The sequence below is a fragment of the Bombina bombina genome, chromosome 1, assembly GCF_027579735.1.
Source record: "Bombina bombina isolate aBomBom1 chromosome 1, aBomBom1.pri, whole genome shotgun sequence".
In the NCBI taxonomy this organism is placed as follows: domain Eukaryota; kingdom Metazoa; phylum Chordata; class Amphibia; order Anura; family Bombinatoridae; genus Bombina; species Bombina bombina.
In genome coordinates, this window is record NC_069499.1 from 1242190395 (window position 1) to 1242212749 (window position 22355).

The following is a 22355-nucleotide window of genomic DNA, read 5'->3' on the forward strand; positions in this document are numbered from 1 at the left end:
ATACTGCTGATCTAATATACTATTAAAACCTATGTTTATTGAAGGGTGGTGAAAAAAATGTTATTATACAGTTTGAATTACTCAATTAAATTATATTTACCAAAGAAAGGACAGAAATGAACAACAAAATAATCTCTTATGATACCTTTTGCAAAAAACCCATTAACAAAAAACAAACCAAAAAAACCCCCATAATATTGAAAAATAATTTGTCCTTTTCCGAGGACTAAAATGGTCTAAAAATGTATTTGTAATGTACAGAAAAGAAGCTTATTATATAAAAGGATAGGTTAATAATAGAATTATAATTATATTAAGTGTCTGCAATCTTTTTTTGGCATGGGGAAAAAATTATCAAAGTATTTCTTCGCCCTTCTCTGATTTGACAAAACAGCCATTAGATAGGCATGAATGAATATTTCACTACAAATTGGTCAAATTATTTTGTTCAAAACCATTGTGGAATGCTTACTGAACCGTTAACATTTACTTGTTTTTGCAAACAAATATTACATTTCCTTATGAATATTGAACGTAACATTCCAATGTTAATATCTGAATATGGATTTTCATAGACTTCAACATAAATTTATGAAAATCCATATTCAGAGTTAATATTATTCTTATCGAGTATTTGAATGATACAGACATTCAAATATTTATAGTTCTATGCGTATATTTGAATGACAGAAGGGATATAAAGATAACTATTTGTTCTCTCATTTAAATATGAAATACAATCACTCCCTCACTGCAACGCTATATATGTATGTTTTGTGCATTGCTTTGAAACTTGGAGGAGGAGTCAAAGATATTGCGTGAAAGGGTAAGATGAATGAGTGGGAGTAAATTTATAAAAAATAACAATCATTGCCTGAATCTTTTCATTCTAAAATAGTGTTACATGTTTGATGAAATTTTACACTTGTAGTTTTGCAAACAAATGTTACATTGTTTTTTTTAACTATCAGACAGTTTAAAATTCTGTTTAATAGAATACATGGCCAAAGTAATAAAATTAGAATTTAGAATAAATATGACAGAGAATATTTGTTTGTTGTTTAAAAGGACATTAAACACTAAATAAAAGCTAGGTAGAATGATGCGGTCAAAGAAAATATTAGTCTGAGAATAACATGTAGATGTATTTTTTAAAGTTTCATCAGCTGTTTAAGTATTGATAAAATATGTGTAAAGTTTCAGTGTCTATAAAACAATGGGATCTGCCATGTTGTAACTTAGGTTACCTTCTCTGCTGTGGCCAATTAGGGACAGTTATAAATAGGTCACTTGAGTGTGCAGCCAATGGCTGTTGTGGAATATAACAGTGTTCTGCACTTCCATTTCTATCACGGAACTGAAAAGCTTACAATTTCAGAATGGAATTATAGGAAAAGGAGACAAAATAAATAATGTAAGTATGTTGCAGAGGTTTTTTTTTTATATTCGATTTATGGTTTTATATTACCATCTCAGTGTTTAATGTTCCTTTAAATATGAAAAAAAAGAGGCATTGAGACAAAATTATGGTGAAACTGTGTGCTTCAACATTGCATATCTGTAATAACCATAATAACTGAATCCAGAGGGCCCATGAGCTTTAATAGCTGCCATTTCAAGAAAATAAAAGTTAAATTAGAATTATATAACATTTAAACATAATTAATCAGTATAGGTTTGAATTCCAGCTGAACTCTAGTTATTAAGTATCTGAAAAGGCCCAGGATCTGAGAAACTTTCTGTCACAGTTCAAGTGAATTAAAGAGTATACTTAAAGGGACATGAAACACATAATTTTTATTTCCTGATTCAGATAGAGCATACATGTTTAAACAATGTTCCAGTTTACTTCTATCATTTTTGCTTCATTCTTTTGGTATCCTTTATTAAAGGTGCAGCAATGCACTGTTGGACAAGGGGCATATATGTGCAGCCACCAAGCAGCAGCTAGCTCCCATCTCCTGAGCCTACCTAGGTATGCTTTTCAACAAAGGATACCAAGAGAATGAAACAAATTAAATAATTTAAGTAAATTAGAAAGTTGTTTAAAATTACATGCTTTATTGTAATCAAATGTTGTTGTTTTTTTGGTTTAAAACCAGCCCTGTTTCAGGCCCTTGAAGACTATTGTCCCTGAGGTAAAATGTTACTAGGAAGATAGAGTTGAGGATATATATTTTAAATGCGTCAATGAAAAGGAAAGTAAACAATGAACAAAATCAAGTGCAGAAAACTGATAAAATGTGATAAAATGATAAATTCTCAATAATTTATGTTTTATTTCTGTAGTTCTCATATGTTTCAAAGAAATAGGTAGAATGCACAGCATTTTATTTGCTAATTGCTGTTTGTTTCACAGAAATGTTGATCGCCCGGATGCATCGGCTGTTCATCTACACGATTTTCAACGGTTTTTACTCCATGAACAGCAGGTGAGAAGAAAAGTCTTGTAAGATTATTTTTGTAATAAGTGTTGAACAGCAGTCAGTCTAGCTTATAAATTTTGTTTTTAACATGCTTTTTTGGTCTGATTGAATCTAATATTACGTAATATTATTTAATAGTATTATTAAGGGACATCAGTCATTCTTTACTTTTAAATCTTAAAATGCTTTTTAAAAATGCAATTTATTAAATTTTTTGTTTGTTTTTTTGTGTGAAAAATAACTGATCTTGCTCTTAATAAAACACATTTTGTTTTCCTGAGGTTTGGAAGCGTTATAAATATATAATCTATCAGTAATTAATTAAAACATATAAAAATGAAGTGGTCTGAGATAAATAGTAAACAAAAAACAGGTAAACACCCTAAGACAACTGAATTGCTCTACAAAATGACTATGCTTAACCAAATCAGGAGAAAAAATATAGATAGATGATAGATAGATAGATAGATAGATAGATAGATAGATAGATAGATAGATATAGATAGATATAAAAAAATCTCAGGGTTGAGGAGTACATATGTATTTATATTTGTATATATGTATTTATATGTGTATATATGTATTTACAGAAATATATACATATATAAACACATAAAAACATATGTACACATATATATATATATATATATATATATATATATATATATATATATATATATATATATATATATATGAACATTGGAGCCCTTTGCAGCCAAATAAAGGAAAACATTTTAAATCATATTTATGCAATATTCATATTTAAAACAAGTTTTAACTAAGTATTTACTGTAAATATAAAAACACAGTTTAGTACAGCTCACCTCAAATAGATAATATTTATATTTGTAGTGCAACCTAGAGGTAAATGTATATAAAAATAGGTAAAAATAGAAAGTAGACTACACACATAAGTGCAATCTAAAAGTCTAGGCAAATAGCACCTACAAATAGCAATCAACAAATAAGAAACAAAACAACTTGGAATGCGTGCAAAAATTGCTTTATAATATCAAGATATATCAAATGTACATAATAATAAAACGTTGTCCCATTCATACAACCATATACACATACGCACACATACAGAGGGGATCCCCCAAAAAATTCAAAAGCGCTTGTGAGGTAATAAAGTGGTGCACCACAAAAACAGAGCATGCAGTCCTTTAAATGAAGTCTGTGAAAAGGCAGCAATAAATGCAGTCAAGCAGCAGGTTGTTAAAGCAGTGGAATGATGGTCATGAAAATAGCAAGTTTAGTATTGACAGCAGATGCAGTATCACAGCATATAGTTCATAAATTGCTGGTATCATCCCATTCAAGGCTGTAGCTCACAATCACATTCATCAAGCGAAATAATAAGCTATTCGGGCTCAACCAGTTATCCTCAAAGCAAGTTAGAAAAGCACTGCACCAAAAATATCATATGAATGTTCCATGAACAAGGTGCTATGAATGCTTATGCACAAACACAGTTCAACTGCATCGAGCGGCGTGTCAGATGTTGCTGAGATTAAGACAATACTTATCCACATGAAAACGTGAAGTAAACAGCCAACATCAGTTCAGCTTAGAGGATCGTCCACTGGAAGAAAGGAGGGGGTTTCCCCAAAGAGGTGCAGTTGCGACAGACCAACGCGTCCCTGTGCGCGTTTCACTCCCGTGGTCGCTCGGAGCTTCTTCCGGGTTCTGACGTCACTTCACCATTCGGCTCTTTTTATTGGACAAAAAAGACACCTGACTTCGGGTAAGTATCGTCATTTCAAAACACCCATTCGCCAGGGTATATCTGCCTTCTTCTTATTGGCTCAATGTTTAACTGAGCACAAATTACAGACTAACAGTATACAGAGCTAGGTGATTGCTAAATCGAAAAATCTTTAATCCATACATACATTCATTCATACCGTCATTCAGACTTACTATACAATTCTATACATCTTGCCTTTTAAGGCAAACAGGAACAGCTCAATTCCTAAATAATTTAGACACTTCTTTTTTTGGGATAATTATCTCGATATCAAAATATATATTGTTGATTCAAGGAGACTGCTAACATCACAGAACAGCACAGAAACATGCCTAATTTTTAATAAACAGAGAGAGAGGCTCATTTAAAAAAAGAGGCGAATTCCATTTTCTCATTTAACCCTTTAGGGGACAGTGTGTTTAAATTGTACATCCACCGGGTTTCTTTTTGCAACAAAATCATGTCAATATCTCCTCCTCTTTTGCTAACTTTTACTGACTCAATTCCAACAAATTGTAAGTCATCTATCTTTGATTGGTGGTACTGGGCAAAATGCCTAGCAATGGGACTATCAATGTTAAAATCTGTCGTCACGGTGTTCAGTTATCCTAGAGCGAAACTCTCTATAGGTTTTTCCCACATAAAACAGAGGGCATGAACAAGATAAAAGATATATCACTCCTGTAGTTGAGCAATTAATGAAAGATTTTATTTTGTAAGTTTTCGTAGTGTTACCTGTAAAAGTTTTAGTTTTTTTCACAAAATCACAGCACACACAATGATTACAGGGAGAACATCCCACAATTTTTTGAGAGTGTGCTTCCAACCAATTAATATCACGAGTTTGGTTAAATTCACTACTGACTAACAGGTCTTTCAAATTATTCGCCCTACGTGCCGTCATAAGGGGATAATCCCCAACATATTCATGAAGGACAGGATCAATTGATGATAAATGCCAGTTGTCTTGCAAGATATTTCGGATTTTCCCCCAATGGGAATTAAATTTAGTAATGAAACGAATTTTAGTAGCTGCAACATCACTTTTCGGTGTCCTATTATGGAACAGGAGATCCCTCCTATCCATATGTTTGGCTCTAAAGAGAGCTCTCTTAACACATCTCTTAAAATATCCTCTAGCATAGAATCTATCAGATATCTCAACAGCCTGTCTGTTAAAGGTTTTGTCATCAGTAAAATTCTTCTTAACTGCAAAAATTGCCCGTAAGGGATACTTTTCTTTAGGTTTTCTGGATGATGACTTGAGCCCAACAGCAGGCTGTTGGATGCTGTAGGTTTCCGGTACACTTCAGTTACCACCATATCATTCTTGCGACTCATCAAGAGGTCCAAAAATCTGATTTTGTTAACACTATAGTTACATGTTAGAAAGATGTTAAGTTTATTTTGATTTAAAATGGATACAAATTGAAGCAGTTCCTGCTCGGTTCCATCCCAAAGGATGAGTATATCATCCACATAACAGATCCAGAGGGCCACATGTGCATCGACCCACTCCATATGTTCACCAAACACAATGTTGTTCTCCCACCAACCAAGGTGGAGGCAGGCGTAGGTCTGTGCACATGTGGCCCCCATGGCCGTTCCGCGCTTCTGTCGGAAAAGTTTTCCATTAAAAAGAAAAATATTATTAGTCAAGACAAACTCCAAAAGACTAATAACAAATTGTGTGTATCTGAAATAACCTAATCCTCTAGTTTCCAAAAAGGATTTACAAGCCTCTATTCCCACAGAGTGAGGAATCGAGGAATATAAAGATTCAACATCCAGGGAAACAAGTAACATATTTTCAGATATAGTTATCCCATCTAGTTTTTTGATGACGTCAGTAGAATCCTGAACAAAAGTTCTAAGTTCATTGACAAATGGTTTTAAAAAGAAGTCCACATACCTGCTAACCACTTCAGTAGGGCCACCAATCCCGGAAATGATAGGGCGACCGGGAGGTTTTTGAAGGGACTTATGAAGTTTAGGGATCCAGTAAAAAAACTGAATTTTAGGTTTTACATTATAAAGAAATCCTTGTTCTTGGGTAGTAATCAAATTTGATCTCCTAGCATCATTAAGGAGAAATAACAGCTCATTATGGGATTTTTGAAAATCATCCATAGTAACAGAAACATATTGATTTACTGTAAATATTTCACATTCCAATGTACTGCACATAGCAAAACATCTTACATTTTTCTAAATAGATATTCCTATATAAATCTATATGTATCTATAAATAGTACCAAAATACCATTATATAACACAATTTATGCTTACCTGATAAATTTATTTCTCTTGTGGTGTATCCAGTCCACGGATCATCCATTACTTCTGGGATATTCTCATTCCCAACAGGAAGTTGCAAGAGGACACCCACAGCAGAGCTGTAATATAGCTCCTCCCCTAACTGTCATAGCCAGTCATTCGACCGAAAACAAGCCGAGAAAGGAGGAACCATAGGGTGCAGTGGTTACTGTAGTTTAAATTTAAAAATTACCTGCCTTAAAATGACAGGGCGGGCCGTGGACTGGATACACCACAAGAGAAATAAATTTATCAGGTAAGCATAAATTGTGTTTTCTCTTGTAAGGTGTATCCAGTCCACGGATCATCCATTACTTGTGGGATACCAATACCAAAGCTAAAGTACACGGATGAAGGGAGGGACAAGGCAGGAACTTAAATGGAAGGAACCACTGCCCGTAAAACCTTTCTCCCAAATATAGCCTCCGAAGAAGCAAAAGTATCAAATGTTGAAAATTTTGTAAAAATATGAAGCGAAGACCAAGTCGTCGCCTTGCAAATCTGATCAAAAGAAGCCTCATTTTTATAGGCTCAAGTGGAAGCCACAGCTCTAGTGGAATGAGCTGTAATCCTTTAAGGAGGCTGCTGTCCAGCAGTCTCATAGGCTAAGCGGATTAAGCTTCTTAGTGAAAAAGAAAAAGAGGTTGCAGAAGCCTTTTGACCTCTCCTCTGTCCAGAGTAGAAAACAAACAAAGCAGATGTTTGACGAAAATCTTTAGTAGCTTGTAAGTAAAACTTTAAAGCAAGGACCACGTCCAGATTGTGTAACACAAGGATGGAACAACAATCTCTTGATTGATATTCTTGTTAGATACCACCTTAGGTAAGAACCCAGGTTTGGTACGCAGGACTACCTTATCCGTATGAAAAATCAGATAAGGAGAATCACATTGTAAGGCAGATAGCTCAGAGACTCTACGAGCCGAGGAAATAGCTACCAAAAAAAGAACTTTCCAAGATAAAAGCTTGATATCTATGGAATGAAGAGGTTCAAACGGAACTCCTTGAAGAACCTTAAGAACCAAGTTTAAGCTCCATGGTGGAGCAACAGGTTTAAACACAGGCTTGATTCTAACTAAAGCCTGACAAAATGCCTGAACGTCTGAAACATCTGCCAGACGCTTAACTAGCTGACAATCCTTTTTCCAAACCTTCTTGGAGAAAAGATAATATCCTAGCAATCCTGACCTTACTCCATGAGTAACCCTTGGATTCACACCAATAAAGATATCTACGCCATACCTTATGGTAAATTTTCCTGGTGACAGGCTTTTGTGCCTGTGTTAAGATATCAATAACTGACTCGGAGAAGCCACGCTTTGATAAAATCAAGCATTCAATCTCCAGGCAGTCAGCCTCAGAGAAATTAGATTTGGATGGTTGAAAGGACTCTGAAGTAGAAGGTCCTGTTTCAGAGGCAGAGACCATGGTGGAAAGGATGACATGTCCACTAGATCTGCATACCAGGTCCTGCGTGGCCACGCAGGTGCTATCAGAATCACTGATGCTCTCTCCTGCTTGATCTTGGCAATCAGTCGAGGGAGCAGAGGAAACGGTGGAAACACATAAGCCAGGTTGAAAGACCAGGGTGCTGCTAGAGCATCTATCAGTGTCGCCTTGGGATCCCTGGACCTGGATCCGTAACACGGAAGCTTGGCGTTCTGGAGAGACGCCATGAGATCCAGTTCTGGTTTGCCCCAACGATGAATCAGTTGTGCAAATACCTCCGGATGGAGTTCCCACTCTCCCGGATGAAAAGTCTGACGACTTAGAAAATCTGCCTCCCAGTGCTCTACACCTGGGATATGGATAGCTGATAGGTGGCAAGAGTGAATCTCTGCCCAGCGAATTATTTTTGAAACTTCTAACATCTCTATGGAACTTCTCGTTCCCCCTTGATGGTTGATGTAAGCTACAGTCGTGATGTTGTACGACTGAAATCTGATGTACCTCAGAGTTGCTAACTGAGGCCAAGCCTGAAGAGCCTTGAATATCGCTCTTAGTTCCAGAATATTTAATGGAAGGAGAGACTCCTCCTGAGTCCACAATCCCTGAGCCTTCAGGGAGTTCCAGACTGCACCCCAACCTAGAAGGCTGGCATCTGTCGTAACAATTGTCCAATCTGGCCTGCGAAAGGTCATACCTTTGGACAGATGGACCCGAGATAGCCACCAGAGAAGAGAATCCCTGGTCTCTTGGTCCAGATTCAGTTGAGGGGACAAATCTGTGTAATCCCCGTTCCACTGATTGAGCATGCATAGTTGCAGCGGTCTGAGATGTAAGCGTGCAAACGGCACTATGTCCATTGCCGCTACCATTAAGCCGATTACTTCCATACACTGAACCACCGAAGGGCGCGGAATGGAATGAAGAACCCGGCAGGAATTTAGAAGCTTTGATAACCTGGACTCCGTCAGGTGAATTTTGATTTCTACAGAATCTATCAGAGTCCCTAGAAAGGAAACTCTTGTGAGTGGGGATAGAGAACTCTTTTCCTCGTTCACTTTCCACCCATGCGACCACAGAAATGCCAGTACTACGTCCGTATGAGACTTGTCAATTTGGAAGTTTGACGCCTGTATCAGGATGTCGTCTAAATAAGGGGCTACTGTAATGCCCCGCGGCCTTAGGACCGCCATAAGCGACCCTAGAACCTTTGTAAAGATTCTTGGGGCTGTAGCTAATCCCAAGGGAAGAGCTACAACTGGTAATGCCTGTCTTGAAAGGCAAACCTGAGAAACCGATGATGATCTTTGTGTATCAGAATGTGAAGATAAGCATCCTTTAGATCCACTGTAGTCATATATTGACCCTCCTGGATCAGTGGTAGGATGGTACGAATAGTTTCCATCTTGAACGACAGAACTTTGAGGAATTTGTTTAAGATCTTTAGATCCAAAATTGGTCTGAAGGTTCCCTCTTTTTTGGGAACCACAAACAGATTTGAGTAAAAACCCTGTCCCTGTTCCTCCTTTGGAACTGGATGGATCACTCCCATAACTAGGAGGTATCGTACACAGTGTAAGAATGCCTCTCTCTTTATCTGGTGTGCAGATAATTGTGAAAGGTGAAATCTCCCTTTTGGGGGGGAAGCTTTGAAGTCCAGAAGATATCCCTGGGATATAATTTCCAACGCCCAGGGATCCTGAACATCTCTTGCCCACGCCTGGGCAAAGAGTGAAAGTCTGCCCCCTACTAGATCCGTTCCCGGATAGGGGGCCATTCCTTCATGCTGTCTTAGAGGCAGCAGCAGGCTTTTTTACCTGCTTACCTTTTTTCCAGGTCAGGTTTGGTCTCCTGACCGTCTTGGATTGAGCAAAAGTTCCCTCTTGTTTATTATTAGAGGAAGTTGATGCCACACCTGCCTTGAAGTTTTGAAAGGCACGAAAATTAGACTGTTTGGCCCTAGATTTGGACCTGTCCTGAGGAAGGGCATGACCTTTTCCTCCAGTGATATCAGCAATAATCTCCTTCAACCAGGCCCGAATAGGGTTTGCCCCTTGAAGGGAATGTTAAGTAGCTTAGATTTTGAAGTCACGTCAGCTGACCATGATCTAAGCCATAGCGCTCTGCGCACCTGTATAGCAAAACCAGAATTCTTAGCCGTTAGTTTAGTCAAATGAACAATGGCATCAGAATAAAAGAATTGGCTAGCTTAAGTGCTCTAAGTTTGCCAAGTATGTCATCCAATGGAGTAGCTACCTGTAAAGCCTCTTCCAGAGACTCAAACCAGTACGCCGCAGCAGCAGTGACAGGGGCAATGCATGCAAGGGGCTGTAGGATAAAACCTTGTTGAATAAATATTTTTTTAAGGTAACCTCTAATTTTTTATCCATTGGATAAAAAAAAAAAGCACAACTGTCCTCGACAGGGATAGTAGTACGCTTTACTAGAGTAGAAACTGCTCCCTCCACCTTAGGGACTGTCTGCCATAAGTCCCGTGTGGTGGCGTCTATTGGAAACATTTTTCTAAAAATAGGAGGGGAAGAGAACGGCACACCTGGTCTATCCCATTCCTTATTAATAATTTCTGTAAACCTTTTAGGTATTTTGAAAAACATCAGTACACACCGGCACTGCAAAGTATTTATCCAGTCTACACAATTTCTCTGGCACTGCAATGGTATCACAGTCATTCAGAGCAGCTAAAACCTCCCTAAGCAACACGCGGAGGTGTTCAAGCTTAAATTTAAATGTAGAAATATTAGAATCAGGTATCTTTTCTGAGTCATTAACATCACCCACTGACTGAAGCTCTCTTTCCTCAGCTTCTGCATATTGTGTGGCAGTATCAGACATGGTTCTTAAAGCGTCAGTATGCTCTGCATTTTGTCTCACCCCAGAGCTATCTCGCTTACCTCTAAGTTCAGGTAGTCTGGCTAATACCGCTGACAGTGTATTATCCATGACTGCCGCCATGTCTTGTAAAGTAAACGCTATGGGCGCCCTAGATGTACTTGGCGCCATTTGAGCGTGAGTCCCTTAAGCGGGAGTCAAAGGGTCTGACACGTGGGGAAAGTTAGTCGGCATAACTTCCCCCTCGTCAGATTCCTCTGGTGATAAATTTTTTAAAGACAGAAAATGATCTTTATTGCATAAAATGAAATCAGTACATTTTGTACACATTCTAAGAGGGGGTTCCACCATGGCTTTTAAACATAATAAACAAGGAGTTTCTTCTATGTCAGACATGTTTATACAGAATAGCAATGAGACTAGCAAGCTTGGAAAACACTTTAAATCAAGTTAACAAGCAAATATAAAAAATGGTACTGTGCCTTTAAGAGAAACAAATTTTGTCAGAATTTGAAAAACAGTGAAAAAATGCAGTAAATCAAACGAAATTTTTACAGTGTGTATAATAGGCTAACAGAGCATTGCACCCACTTGCAAATGGATGATTAACCCCTTAGTTCAAAAAAACGGATCAAAAAAACGAAATAGACGTTTTCTAACAGTCACAACCAACTGCCACAGCAAGCTGTGGCCCTACCTTCCCCAATAAACGACTTTGGAAAGCCTTTGGGCCCTTTAGAGATGTCCTATAGCATTCAGAGGGCCTTTGAGGGAAGCTGGATGTCACAGTTTGTAATTTTAACTGCACCAACTGTAACTTTTATACTACAACAGTGGAAATTGTTTCTAGTCAAAATTTAAGCCAGCCATGTGGAAAAAACTAGGCCCCAATAAAGTTTTATCACCAAAGCATATATAAAAACGATTAAACATGCCAGCAAACGTTTTATATTGCAATATCATTAGGGTATTACCCCTGGGAGTAAGCATGATACCAGTCGTTATTAAATCACTGTATTCAGACTTAACTTACATTGATCCGGTATCAGCAGCATTTTCTAGTGTTTTCCACCTCTAGAAAAAATTATAACTGCACATACCTGATAGCAGAATAAACTGCACGCCATTCTCTCGCTGAAGTTACCTCATCTGTGTAATCCCCTCAGACATATGTGAGAACAGCAATGGATCTTAGTTACAACCTGCTAAGATCATAGAAACCTCAGGCAGATTCTTCTTCTATTTACTGCCTGAGATAAAATAGCACAACTCCGGTACTATTTAAAAATAACAAACTTTTGATTGAAGAAAATAAACTAGCTATATTTAACCACTCTCTCCTACAACGTCCTTGCTTGTTGAGAGTTGCAAGAGAATGACTGGGTATGACAGTTAGGGGAGGAGCTATATTACAGCTCTGCTGTGGGTGTCCTCTTGCTGTGGGTATCCCACAAGTAATGGATGATCCGTGGACTGGATACACCTTACAAGAGAAATATATATATATATATATATATATATATATATATATATATATAAATATGTATTTATGAATTCAAAAAGAACATATTCTTCTATGTGAAGAACATTGGAATGTGAAATATTCATATTTTTATGTCGGGTTAGCGCACCAGAGAATATACCAAGGGGTTTGCGCGCGAGTAGGGTGTTATGTTTTTTTTCCACTTGTTTTGCTCCATTGACTTCTATGGGGGAATAAGTTATCACACAAGCAACATTCTAACTTCAGCTTTTCGGGTTAGTGAGCAAGCAATAACTTTTTATTTTCAACTTGTAATATGAGTGCTGCCAAACGTGCGCAAAAAGATTACTTCTAACGCAGTTAGCGTTGAGGGATAATACTAAATAGCGCTCCACTTGTAATCTGGCCCAAATTGACTAATTATCTGCTGTAATTTGCATTTCAAATGGTGTGCCCTTGCTCATGTAATCCTGGCAACTCCAACTCAGTCACCAAATCATTTTAAAAACACTGTAAAACCTTAGTAAAACCAATTTCAGAATAGTAGATTTATTTTTTGTTCCATGCCCCATACACAACTACCTACTTTGCATGATGAACAATCTGGCCCACATTTTGTAAACTACAAAACAAAAGGCTGACACAGTGATATCAAAATTGTGGATAGGTAAAAGAAAATATATTTTTTATTGCTACCCTTTTATATGTATATTACCATACAACAAAGCCTCATAATCTAAAAGGTAGTGGTGCACTATCAACATTAAAAATAACATTGCTAATAACTTACTGAGTTGAAATACTATTTAGAGGAAACAAAAATCAAAAGTACCCCAAACTGCCACATAACCATACAATTTGTGGCAGGACAGCATAATGTGGTTTAAAATATAAAAGGAAGGTGGGCAAGCCTGCTTGATAACTAGAACTTCAGAGCTTTAAAGTGACATTAAACCCAAAATATTTTTTTGTGTGATTCAGATAGAGAATACAATTTTAAACAACATTTCAATTTACTTCTTTTATCTCATGTGCTTCATTCTTTAGATATCCTTTGTTGAAAAAATAGCAATGCACATGGATGAGCCTATCAGTCACACAAGGTATCTATGTGCAGCAACCAACCTGAGCCTATTTAGATATGCTTTTCAACAAAGTATATTCAGAGAATGAAGCAAATTAGATAATAGAAGTAAATTGGAAAGCTGTTTAAAATGTCATGCTCTAGCTAAATCATGAAAGAAAAAAAAATGGGTTTCATGTCCCTTCAAGAAAAAGTTGACAAACATAAATACATTTAAAAATCTTAGCTGACGCATTTCAGATCATAGACACTTCTGGGGGACAAATACTACTACATCATTTTTCATGTCAATCTGAAATATATATATATATATAGCTGTGTAGTAGTATACACGAGGATTGTATTTAGACACCGCTCTTCTGTATGCACATCAGTATGATTCTCCATATTTTCTTGGGCATTAGATTATCAAATCAAAGAAGTAGTTGCAGATAATGTCACTGAAAGCAAAATATTGCTTTTGCACTGTTGTGCCAGCATAAATGTATTGTACAAGCAATGACACCCAAAGTAAATATGTGGTAATTCTGGAACATCCTTTTCACCCCAAACTATTACCAAATAGGGTGGAAGGAATTGCATTTTGACCAAGCACTTCATGTAATATGGGGTGCTATATTAAACACAGATAGCATGTTTCTGATAGCCTTAGGCTTGAAAAATATTCACTGAAATCATTTTTAATTTTTAATTTTATTTTTAATCAGAGTTTAATTTAATCAACATGAAAATAACACAATTTAAATTACACAAATATTAATGAATACCCCACTGTTTCATTTATGAATGAATTTGCAAGTACAAATACAGCATGATGTGTTTGAATATGCTTTTTTGTTCTCTGTACTTTGGACATTTACTCTTTGAATTTCAGATTATTTTATTTTTTTCTATACAAATAAATAGGAGCTGCTGCTGCAGGGAGTATGGTTTGTTTCTGATGACTACAATGTGGTCATGTGGTCTAGAGGCTATGACTAATATCTACATATTCAGAATTACTTATCATACCATTTTGAATAGGAAAATACCTCAAAACAGGACAAGGCTCTGATTGTCTTTGCATTTGCATTGAGTTTTTAACTTCATCTTTTCACTGTCTATCAACATACAGTGAGGGATCCTGTTCCTTGCATACCAACAAATGTATGACCTTTGTTTATCTACTGGTGTATGTATGTGTGTATATATATATATATATATATATATATATATATATATATATATATATATATATATATATAGATAGATAGATAGATAGATAGATAGATAGATAGATAGATAGATAGATAGATAGATAGAAAGACGGCACTCACTGGATTTGTAAAAATAAAACAGCTTTTATTGTAGCATATTAGATAAAAAGTCCCATGATGTTTCGGTGCAGATGATATGTCCTGTCAGTATATGGCCGGGTTATAATACAATATATTTAATAATTATTCTTTAAAATAAACCACCAATAAAATACATATACAAAACAATAAAATTAATGTAAATTCCTAAATTATTTATATTAGTTAAAATTTATAGACACATTGAATTATATTTATAGAAAACCAGAATTGAATCAAACTATACAAGTTTAAACTGTTATAATAAGCTATACAAAGATCATAAAATTACCTTATTCACAATAATCTCCCAAATCAGAGTTGCATTTAAATATCACAATGAAATATCACAGTATGGGTCACTAACTTCCAGACAAATATACTTAAGCTATTTAGCCCACAAATGATTTTATACAACTCTAATTAAAACACCAGAAGTTATATATATTCTTACTGTAAACAGTCAGTTTATATGCCAATTTATCTAAGCTGAAATACATTCTTGATTATCTACAATTAAGGCAAGTTCTAAAATATAATATAGTTACCAATAACTCAATGCACACCAGAAAGATTTACTTACAATAATGGGCCTGACTTAGAAATATGCAATACAGAGGACCTTTGTTTAGCAAATAAATTATTTAACAATAGTGACTAGTTAAGACTACACAGGATTATGGATCCAAGCTAAAATATAAAATGCTCTTTTAAATCTATTAACTGCAGTTTGATTGTAGCAATAATGAATGTATTTGCTTTAAAATATCAAATTATAGAATTCATACATTACCAACATGAGACAATTTAGCATTCCAATCTTTTCTCTATAGATTCAGATCACCTCATATAAAGAAAGGTTATTGCATAGATCAAGAAGTTAGTCTCAGCTTTTTGCTTAAAGTGATTGTGTCCCAAGTATGGCAGCCAGTTATTCAATCACAAGTTTCAGCAGACAAAAAAGACCCTTTTCTTTCTCCTTGCGAGAGGTTATATCATGTGATACCCATCCCCCTTTTCTTATTGTAATCATTGGTGATCTGAATTCGACTGGCCCTTCGGAGCTTGTCCCTCTCATTGGTTATTTGGGAGACGCCTCCTTGACTGGCTCTGCATGTGTTCTAATAGACAATTTATTTGGCTGTCATACCATTTCTAATTCCCTAGGGGGCAGCAGACAACCATAAATATAGTCTTACCAATCATTTTTGCTACATTCCAAATATCTCCTTATATTGTTTATATTCAACATAATATAATTCCTAGCATTAATAAGTCACATGTTCAAATACACATGGATCATATTTTGTCATTTTCCCTGCTTATTTTAATATGAAACGTCAGTATTATTTTTTGCATCATATTATTATTATCTTAAAATCCATTTAAAGTTGCATTTGATTATTTTCTTATATTCATATAAAAACACAGCATATTTCCCATTCAGTACACCTCTTTCTGAGTGCATAGATTGATGCCCATGACCAACATTCATAGGACATCCTGCTGTCTGCAAAACAAATAAATAATTGTTAAAAATGTCAAACATTCATATATCTATTTGCAGTATTTATCAAGCTCAGCAAATATTTATCTAATATGTTACTATTAGTCACTGCTTCTTAGGTTTCCAGCTTCCAATATTACCCTTCGTAGGCATAGACAATCTCCCAGATTCATTTGTCTGAATATACATGTTCATTTGAGTATCTTAAACTTATGAAAATTAGGCATAATTCCTTTATATGAGATTTAATTTCCCATGTGCTGTAGGTAACTTGAGTTCAGATGCCTTATGTGTATTTAAATCTCAGCAGGGACAATTTAACACTTAGATGGTAAAAACTACAATTCCTTGAACATGTTTGTAGATTCAACCATTCCCACAGATGGACTGTCTATTCCCCACAGGGGGCCTGTGAGTTCCTTACCCATCTTGGGCAGGAAGCCCATATATGGGCCTCTAGTTATCAACGTGTCTACTTACCTGCCTTCGACGGCCCCAATACGCTCGCCTAAGCTCGCCTCACATCTCCGCCGCGGACCTGAATACGCACCAAGTACGGGGCGATGAGCAGCGGACTGTGATAGTTATCACTCATCCGATCTCGCTGCTCTTTGGCTTTTTCCCAGCTTTATTGATAAGCTGTCACTAAGCACCCACACTAAACTACACTGTTCTACCCCCTATACCGGCACCCCCAGAGCCCCCCGCAACTAAATAAAGTTATTAACCCCTAAACCGCCGCTCCTAGACCCCGCTGCAACTATAATAAATGTATTAACCCCCTAAACCGCCGCTCCTAGACCCCGCCGCAACTAAATAAAGTTATTAACCCCTAAACCACCGCTCCCGGACCCCGCCGCCACCTACATTATACCTATTAACCCCTATCCTGCCCCCCTATACCGCCGCCACCTATAATAAATTTATTAACCCCCTATCCTGCAGATCCCGTACCCCGGCGCAACTAAATAAATTGTTTAACCCCTAAACCGCCGCTCCCGGACCCCTCCGCCACCTATATTAAACATATTAACCCCTAATCTGCCCCCCCTACACTGTGGCCACCTATAAAAATTTTTATCAACCCCTATCCTGCCCCCCTATACCGCCGCAACCTATAATAAAATTATTAACCCTAAACCTAAGTCTAACCCTAACCTAAATTAAATATTAATTAAATAAATCTAAATAAATTTACTATTATTAACTAAATTATTCCTAGTTAAAACTAAATACTTACCTATAAAATAAACCCTAATATAGCTACAATGTAATTAATAATTATATTGTAGCTATTTTAGGATTTATTTTTATTTTACAGGCAAATTTCAATTTATTTTAACTAGGTACAAAAGCTATTAAATAGTTATTAACTATTTAATAGCTACCTAGATAAAATAAAGTCAAATTTACCTGTAAAATAAAAACTAACTTAAGTTACAATTACACCTAACACTACACTATCATTAAATAAATTATTCCTATTTAAAAATAAATACTTACCTGTAAAATAAACCCTAAGATAGCTACAATGTAATTAATAAATATAGCTGCTGTAACAGTGACATCTGGAGTTTTGCAAATAAAATTAATTATTTGGTGTACACAACCATATATATTCATTAAATAATATATATATATATATATATATATATATATATATATATATATATATATATATATATATATATATATATATATATATATATATATATATAATTTAATAACATTCACAGATCTTCTGACAGTCCGGACATCCGGGAGTCAGGACATATCATCTGCCTGATCTGTGATTAAATCCATTTGAAAAAGGTGCCAGTTAGGCACTGAAACGTCATGGGACTTTTTATCTGATATGATACAAAAAAAGCTAAGTTTTATTTTTACAAATCCAGTGAGTGCTGTCTTTCTATACAAGACTGTGTTATCCCTGATACAGCACCCTGGTATATATATATATATATATATATATATATATATATATATATATATATATATATATATATATATATATATATATTTGTATGCAAAAGTTTAGGCACCCATGACAATTTCCATGATTTTAATTTATAAATAATTGGGTGTTTGGATCAGCAATTTCATATTGATCTATCAAATAACTGAAGGACACAGTAATATTTCAGTAGTAAAATAAAGTTTATTGGATTAACAGAAAATGTGCAATATGCATCAAAACGAAATTAGACTGGTGCATAAATTTGGGCACCCCAACAGAAATATTGCATCAATATTTAGTAGAGCCTCATTTAGCAGAAATAACAGCCTCTAGATGCTTCCTATAGCCTGTAATGAGTGTCTGGATTCTGGATGAATGCATTTTGGACCAATCCTCCTTGCAAAACATCTCCAGTTCAGTTAGGTTTGATGGTTCCCGAGCATGGACAGCCCGCTTCAAATCACCCTACAGATTTTCAATGATATTAAGGTCTGGGGTCTGGGATGGCCATTCCAGAACATTGTACTTGTTCCTCTGCATAAATGCCAGAGAATATTTTGAGCAGTGTTTTGGGTCGTTGTCTTGTTGAAATATCCAGCCCCGGCTTAACTTCAACTTTGTGACTGATTACTCAACATTATTCTGCTGATATTGAGTGGAATCCATGTGACCCTCAACTTTAACAAGATTCCCAATACCGGCACTGGCCACATAGCCCCACAGCATGATGGAACATCCACCAAATTTTACTGTGGATAGCAACTGTTTGTCTTGGAATTCTGTGTTCTTTTGCCGCCATGCATAACGCCCCTTGGCGTGTCCAAATGTGCATTTGCATACCTCAAGAGACTCTGTTTGTGGCGTGGCATCACTCTCCCATACAGCTTCTCCTTGTGCAAAGATCATGTTGTAGGTCTTTGGAGGTGGTCTGTGGGCTGTTTTTGACCGTTCTCATCATCCTTTGCCTTTCCGATATTTTACTTGGCCTGACACTTCTTGCCTTAACATGAACTGTGCCTGTGGTCTTCCATTTCCTCACTATGTTCCTCACAGTGGACACTGACAGCTTAAATCTCTACAATAGATTTTTGTAGCCTTCCCCTAAACCATAATGTTGAACAATCTTTGTTTTCAGGTCATTTGAGATTTGTTTTGAGGCCCCCATGTTGCCACTCTTCAGAGGAGAATCAACTTGCAATTGGCCACCTTAAATACCTTTTCTCATGATTGGATGCACCTGTCTATGAAGTTCAAGGCTTAATGGGCTCAGCAAACCAATTGTGTGTTCAAATTAATCAGTGCTAGCTAGTTACAGGTATTCAAATCAACAAAATGACAAGGGTGCCCACATTTATGCACCTGTCTAATTTCATTTTGATGCATATTGCACATTTTCTGTTAATCCGATAAACCTCATTTCACTACTGAAATATTACTGTGTCCTTCAGTTATTTGATAGATCAAAATGAAATTGCTGATCCAAACACCCAATTATTTATAAATAAAAATCATGGAAATTGTCAGGGGTGCCTAAACTTTTGCATATATATATATATATATATATATATATATATATATATATATATATATATATATATATATATATATATATATATATATATATATATAATTTTATTATTATACCATATTTATAAAAGCACTAACAAATTCTGAGGCGCTGTCTATAGAATACAAAAGGTAAAGGTACAACCATGATACAATATTTTTAAGAGACAGGACAAAATGTATCAAACAAATACATGAGGAATTGAGGGCCCTATTCCTGGGGGAACTTGCAAACTAGAAGGGTAGGAGGGTGAGAAAAAGAAGGTGGGGTGTGCAAGGGTTAAAATGAAGGCAATTATTAGGTAACTGGAATTAATTTGTTACTGAGTTGGGTGGTAGGGTTCCGTGAACAAAATATATATTATTCAAATTATGGTGGAAATAAAAGCATGAGATTAAAATTCTCCATTTTATAAAAGTATAACAAGAGAAATTATTGCATAGGCAACTAGCACATCTAGGCAAGTATCCCTGCTTACCTTTACCCAGAAATGCTCTATTTACACTGTAGCCAATGCACCAGAAGATTCTGAGTAAGATATGCAAATTAGATATGCAATATCTCATGCTTTTTGCTTTTAATACTGTGTAAAACACAGCAGTCCCCTAATGGGTAACTGCAGCAAATACAAAACCACTTTTAGACAGCTGTTTCGTTCTTATTAGAACTCTTCAGCAGAAAATGTGATTGCTGCTACGTAAAGCTCATTCAAGGGCAACATAAAAATATTTATATGATAGCAGAGATAAAAGCCTGATATGATGCATGAAAAGTAGGCATGCTTGTGTAAAGAGTAGGGAAAAAAGTTTCATTAAACACAACATAAACACATTTAAAAGTACAATTACACTCATATAAACAGTCGGATAAAAATTATTAAAAAAATATATAAAAAAAAAGTTTTTAAGGCTCAAATATGTACTTATGTATTTATTTGTTTTACTGTATATTTACTGTACATATTTAACATTCCAATTTTCTTCACTTACAGGATAATGTAATTTGTATTGTAAATACTAATATATATACCTGTATATCTATTCCTATAGATATTTAGGTATAAATATATATTTTACATTAAACGGACATGAAATCTAGAAGAATATCTATCATCTATCTATCTATCTATCTATCTATCTATCTATCTATCTATCTATCTATCTATCTACTGTATATATATATATATATATTTATATATATATATTTAAAATATAAATTACATTATCCTTTATGTGAAGGACATTGGAATGTGAACTATTTATAACTCTTTTTGGGTTAGCATGCGAGCGATAGATGTTAAGTTATTTCTTCTGTGTTCTTCATTGACTTCTATGGGGAGAATCTGTTAGCACAGTCGCAATATGTTGTTAGTGCGCATCGGGTTTTGCGCACACACAATTTTTTTACTTTTAACTTGTAATACTCGCTCTACCTGATTTGCACTAAAAGCTTTCGTATATTGACGTTTACGCTTGAGCAAAATCGATTAATATTGTGTCATTTGCAATCGAACCCATAACGTACAATATTTTAACAAGAACATACTTTGGAGTCAATTTAGTAAATGCCGGGCGGACATTATTCGTTGTAGCCCGGCATCGCTAAATGCCAACAGCATATGCTTTCTGCCTTTAACATTTCACAAGCATTTCTTGTGAAATGCTTGTGCAATGCCGCCCCCTGCACATTCGCAGCCAATCGGCCGCTAGCAGGGGGTGTCAATCATCCTGATCGTATCTGCTGCTTCTTAACTTCTATTTCCGGGAAAAAGGAAAGTACAGGGGTAGATAGCAGCATCCGCTGTTTATTAAATCCACCCCATTATTTTACCAAAAAATATTTATTATTGCTGTTGTATTTGAGGTGTTATTGGCTTGTCCCTTAATAATTATAGTTCTGAGAACTTGTATCAGTTTTTGGGTCATATTGTGGTAAGGTATGAATATTTCTAGATTTAGACTTAGCTTTTTATTATTTATTATTATTATAGGAGTCCTTTGCTAATGATCTTAACAAGGTTCGCGAACGGATGACCAAGTTTATTGATGACACTATGAGGGAGACAGCAGAACCCTTCCTTTATGTGGATGAGGTATGTGTTGCCTGTCATTGAATGAATTATGACATTATGCTAAAAGGTTACTGCTTAAAGGGACATGAAACCCAAAACAATTATTTCATGATTCAGAAAGTGAATACAATTTTAAACAACTTTCCAGTTTACTTCTATTATTTCATTTGCTTCCTTCTCTTGTTATATTTTGCTGAAAGGTTTATCTTGGCAAGCTCAGGAGCAGCTAAGAGCCTAGCTTCTAGCTGCTGATTGGTGGGTGCATATATATATACCGATTGTCATTGGCTCATCCATGTGTTCAGTTAGAAACCAGTAGTGCATTGCTGCAACTTCAACAAATGATACCAAGAGAATGAAACAAATTAGATAATTGAAATAAATTAGAGAGTTGTTTAAAATTGTATTCTATATCGAAATCATGAAATAAAATGTTTGAATTTCATGTCCCTTTAAGGAGGTGGTCTGTTCAGGCACAAATGAAAATATTTAGCAATACCATATTCTGGTCTGTATGAAGATCTATTTTAGGATTTATGGCATAGTGGTGTTGTGTGCACAACT

The 22355-nt window shown here is 35.7% G+C and overlaps 1 protein-coding gene across 2 annotated transcripts in view; it reads left to right on the forward strand.

Annotated features, from left to right (window-relative positions):
- Nucleotides 1–22355, forward strand: part of PLCG2 (phospholipase C gamma 2) — a 438832-nt gene that overhangs the window by 223829 nt on the left and 192648 nt on the right. For both annotated transcript variants that reach the window (XM_053700715.1, XM_053700707.1), the window contains 2 exons: nt 2360–2432; nt 21711–21812. In XM_053700715.1, coding sequence (XP_053556690.1) covers nt 2360–2432; nt 21711–21812 — 175 coding nt within the window. The remainder of the gene's footprint in view (nt 1–2359; nt 2433–21710; nt 21813–22355) is intronic.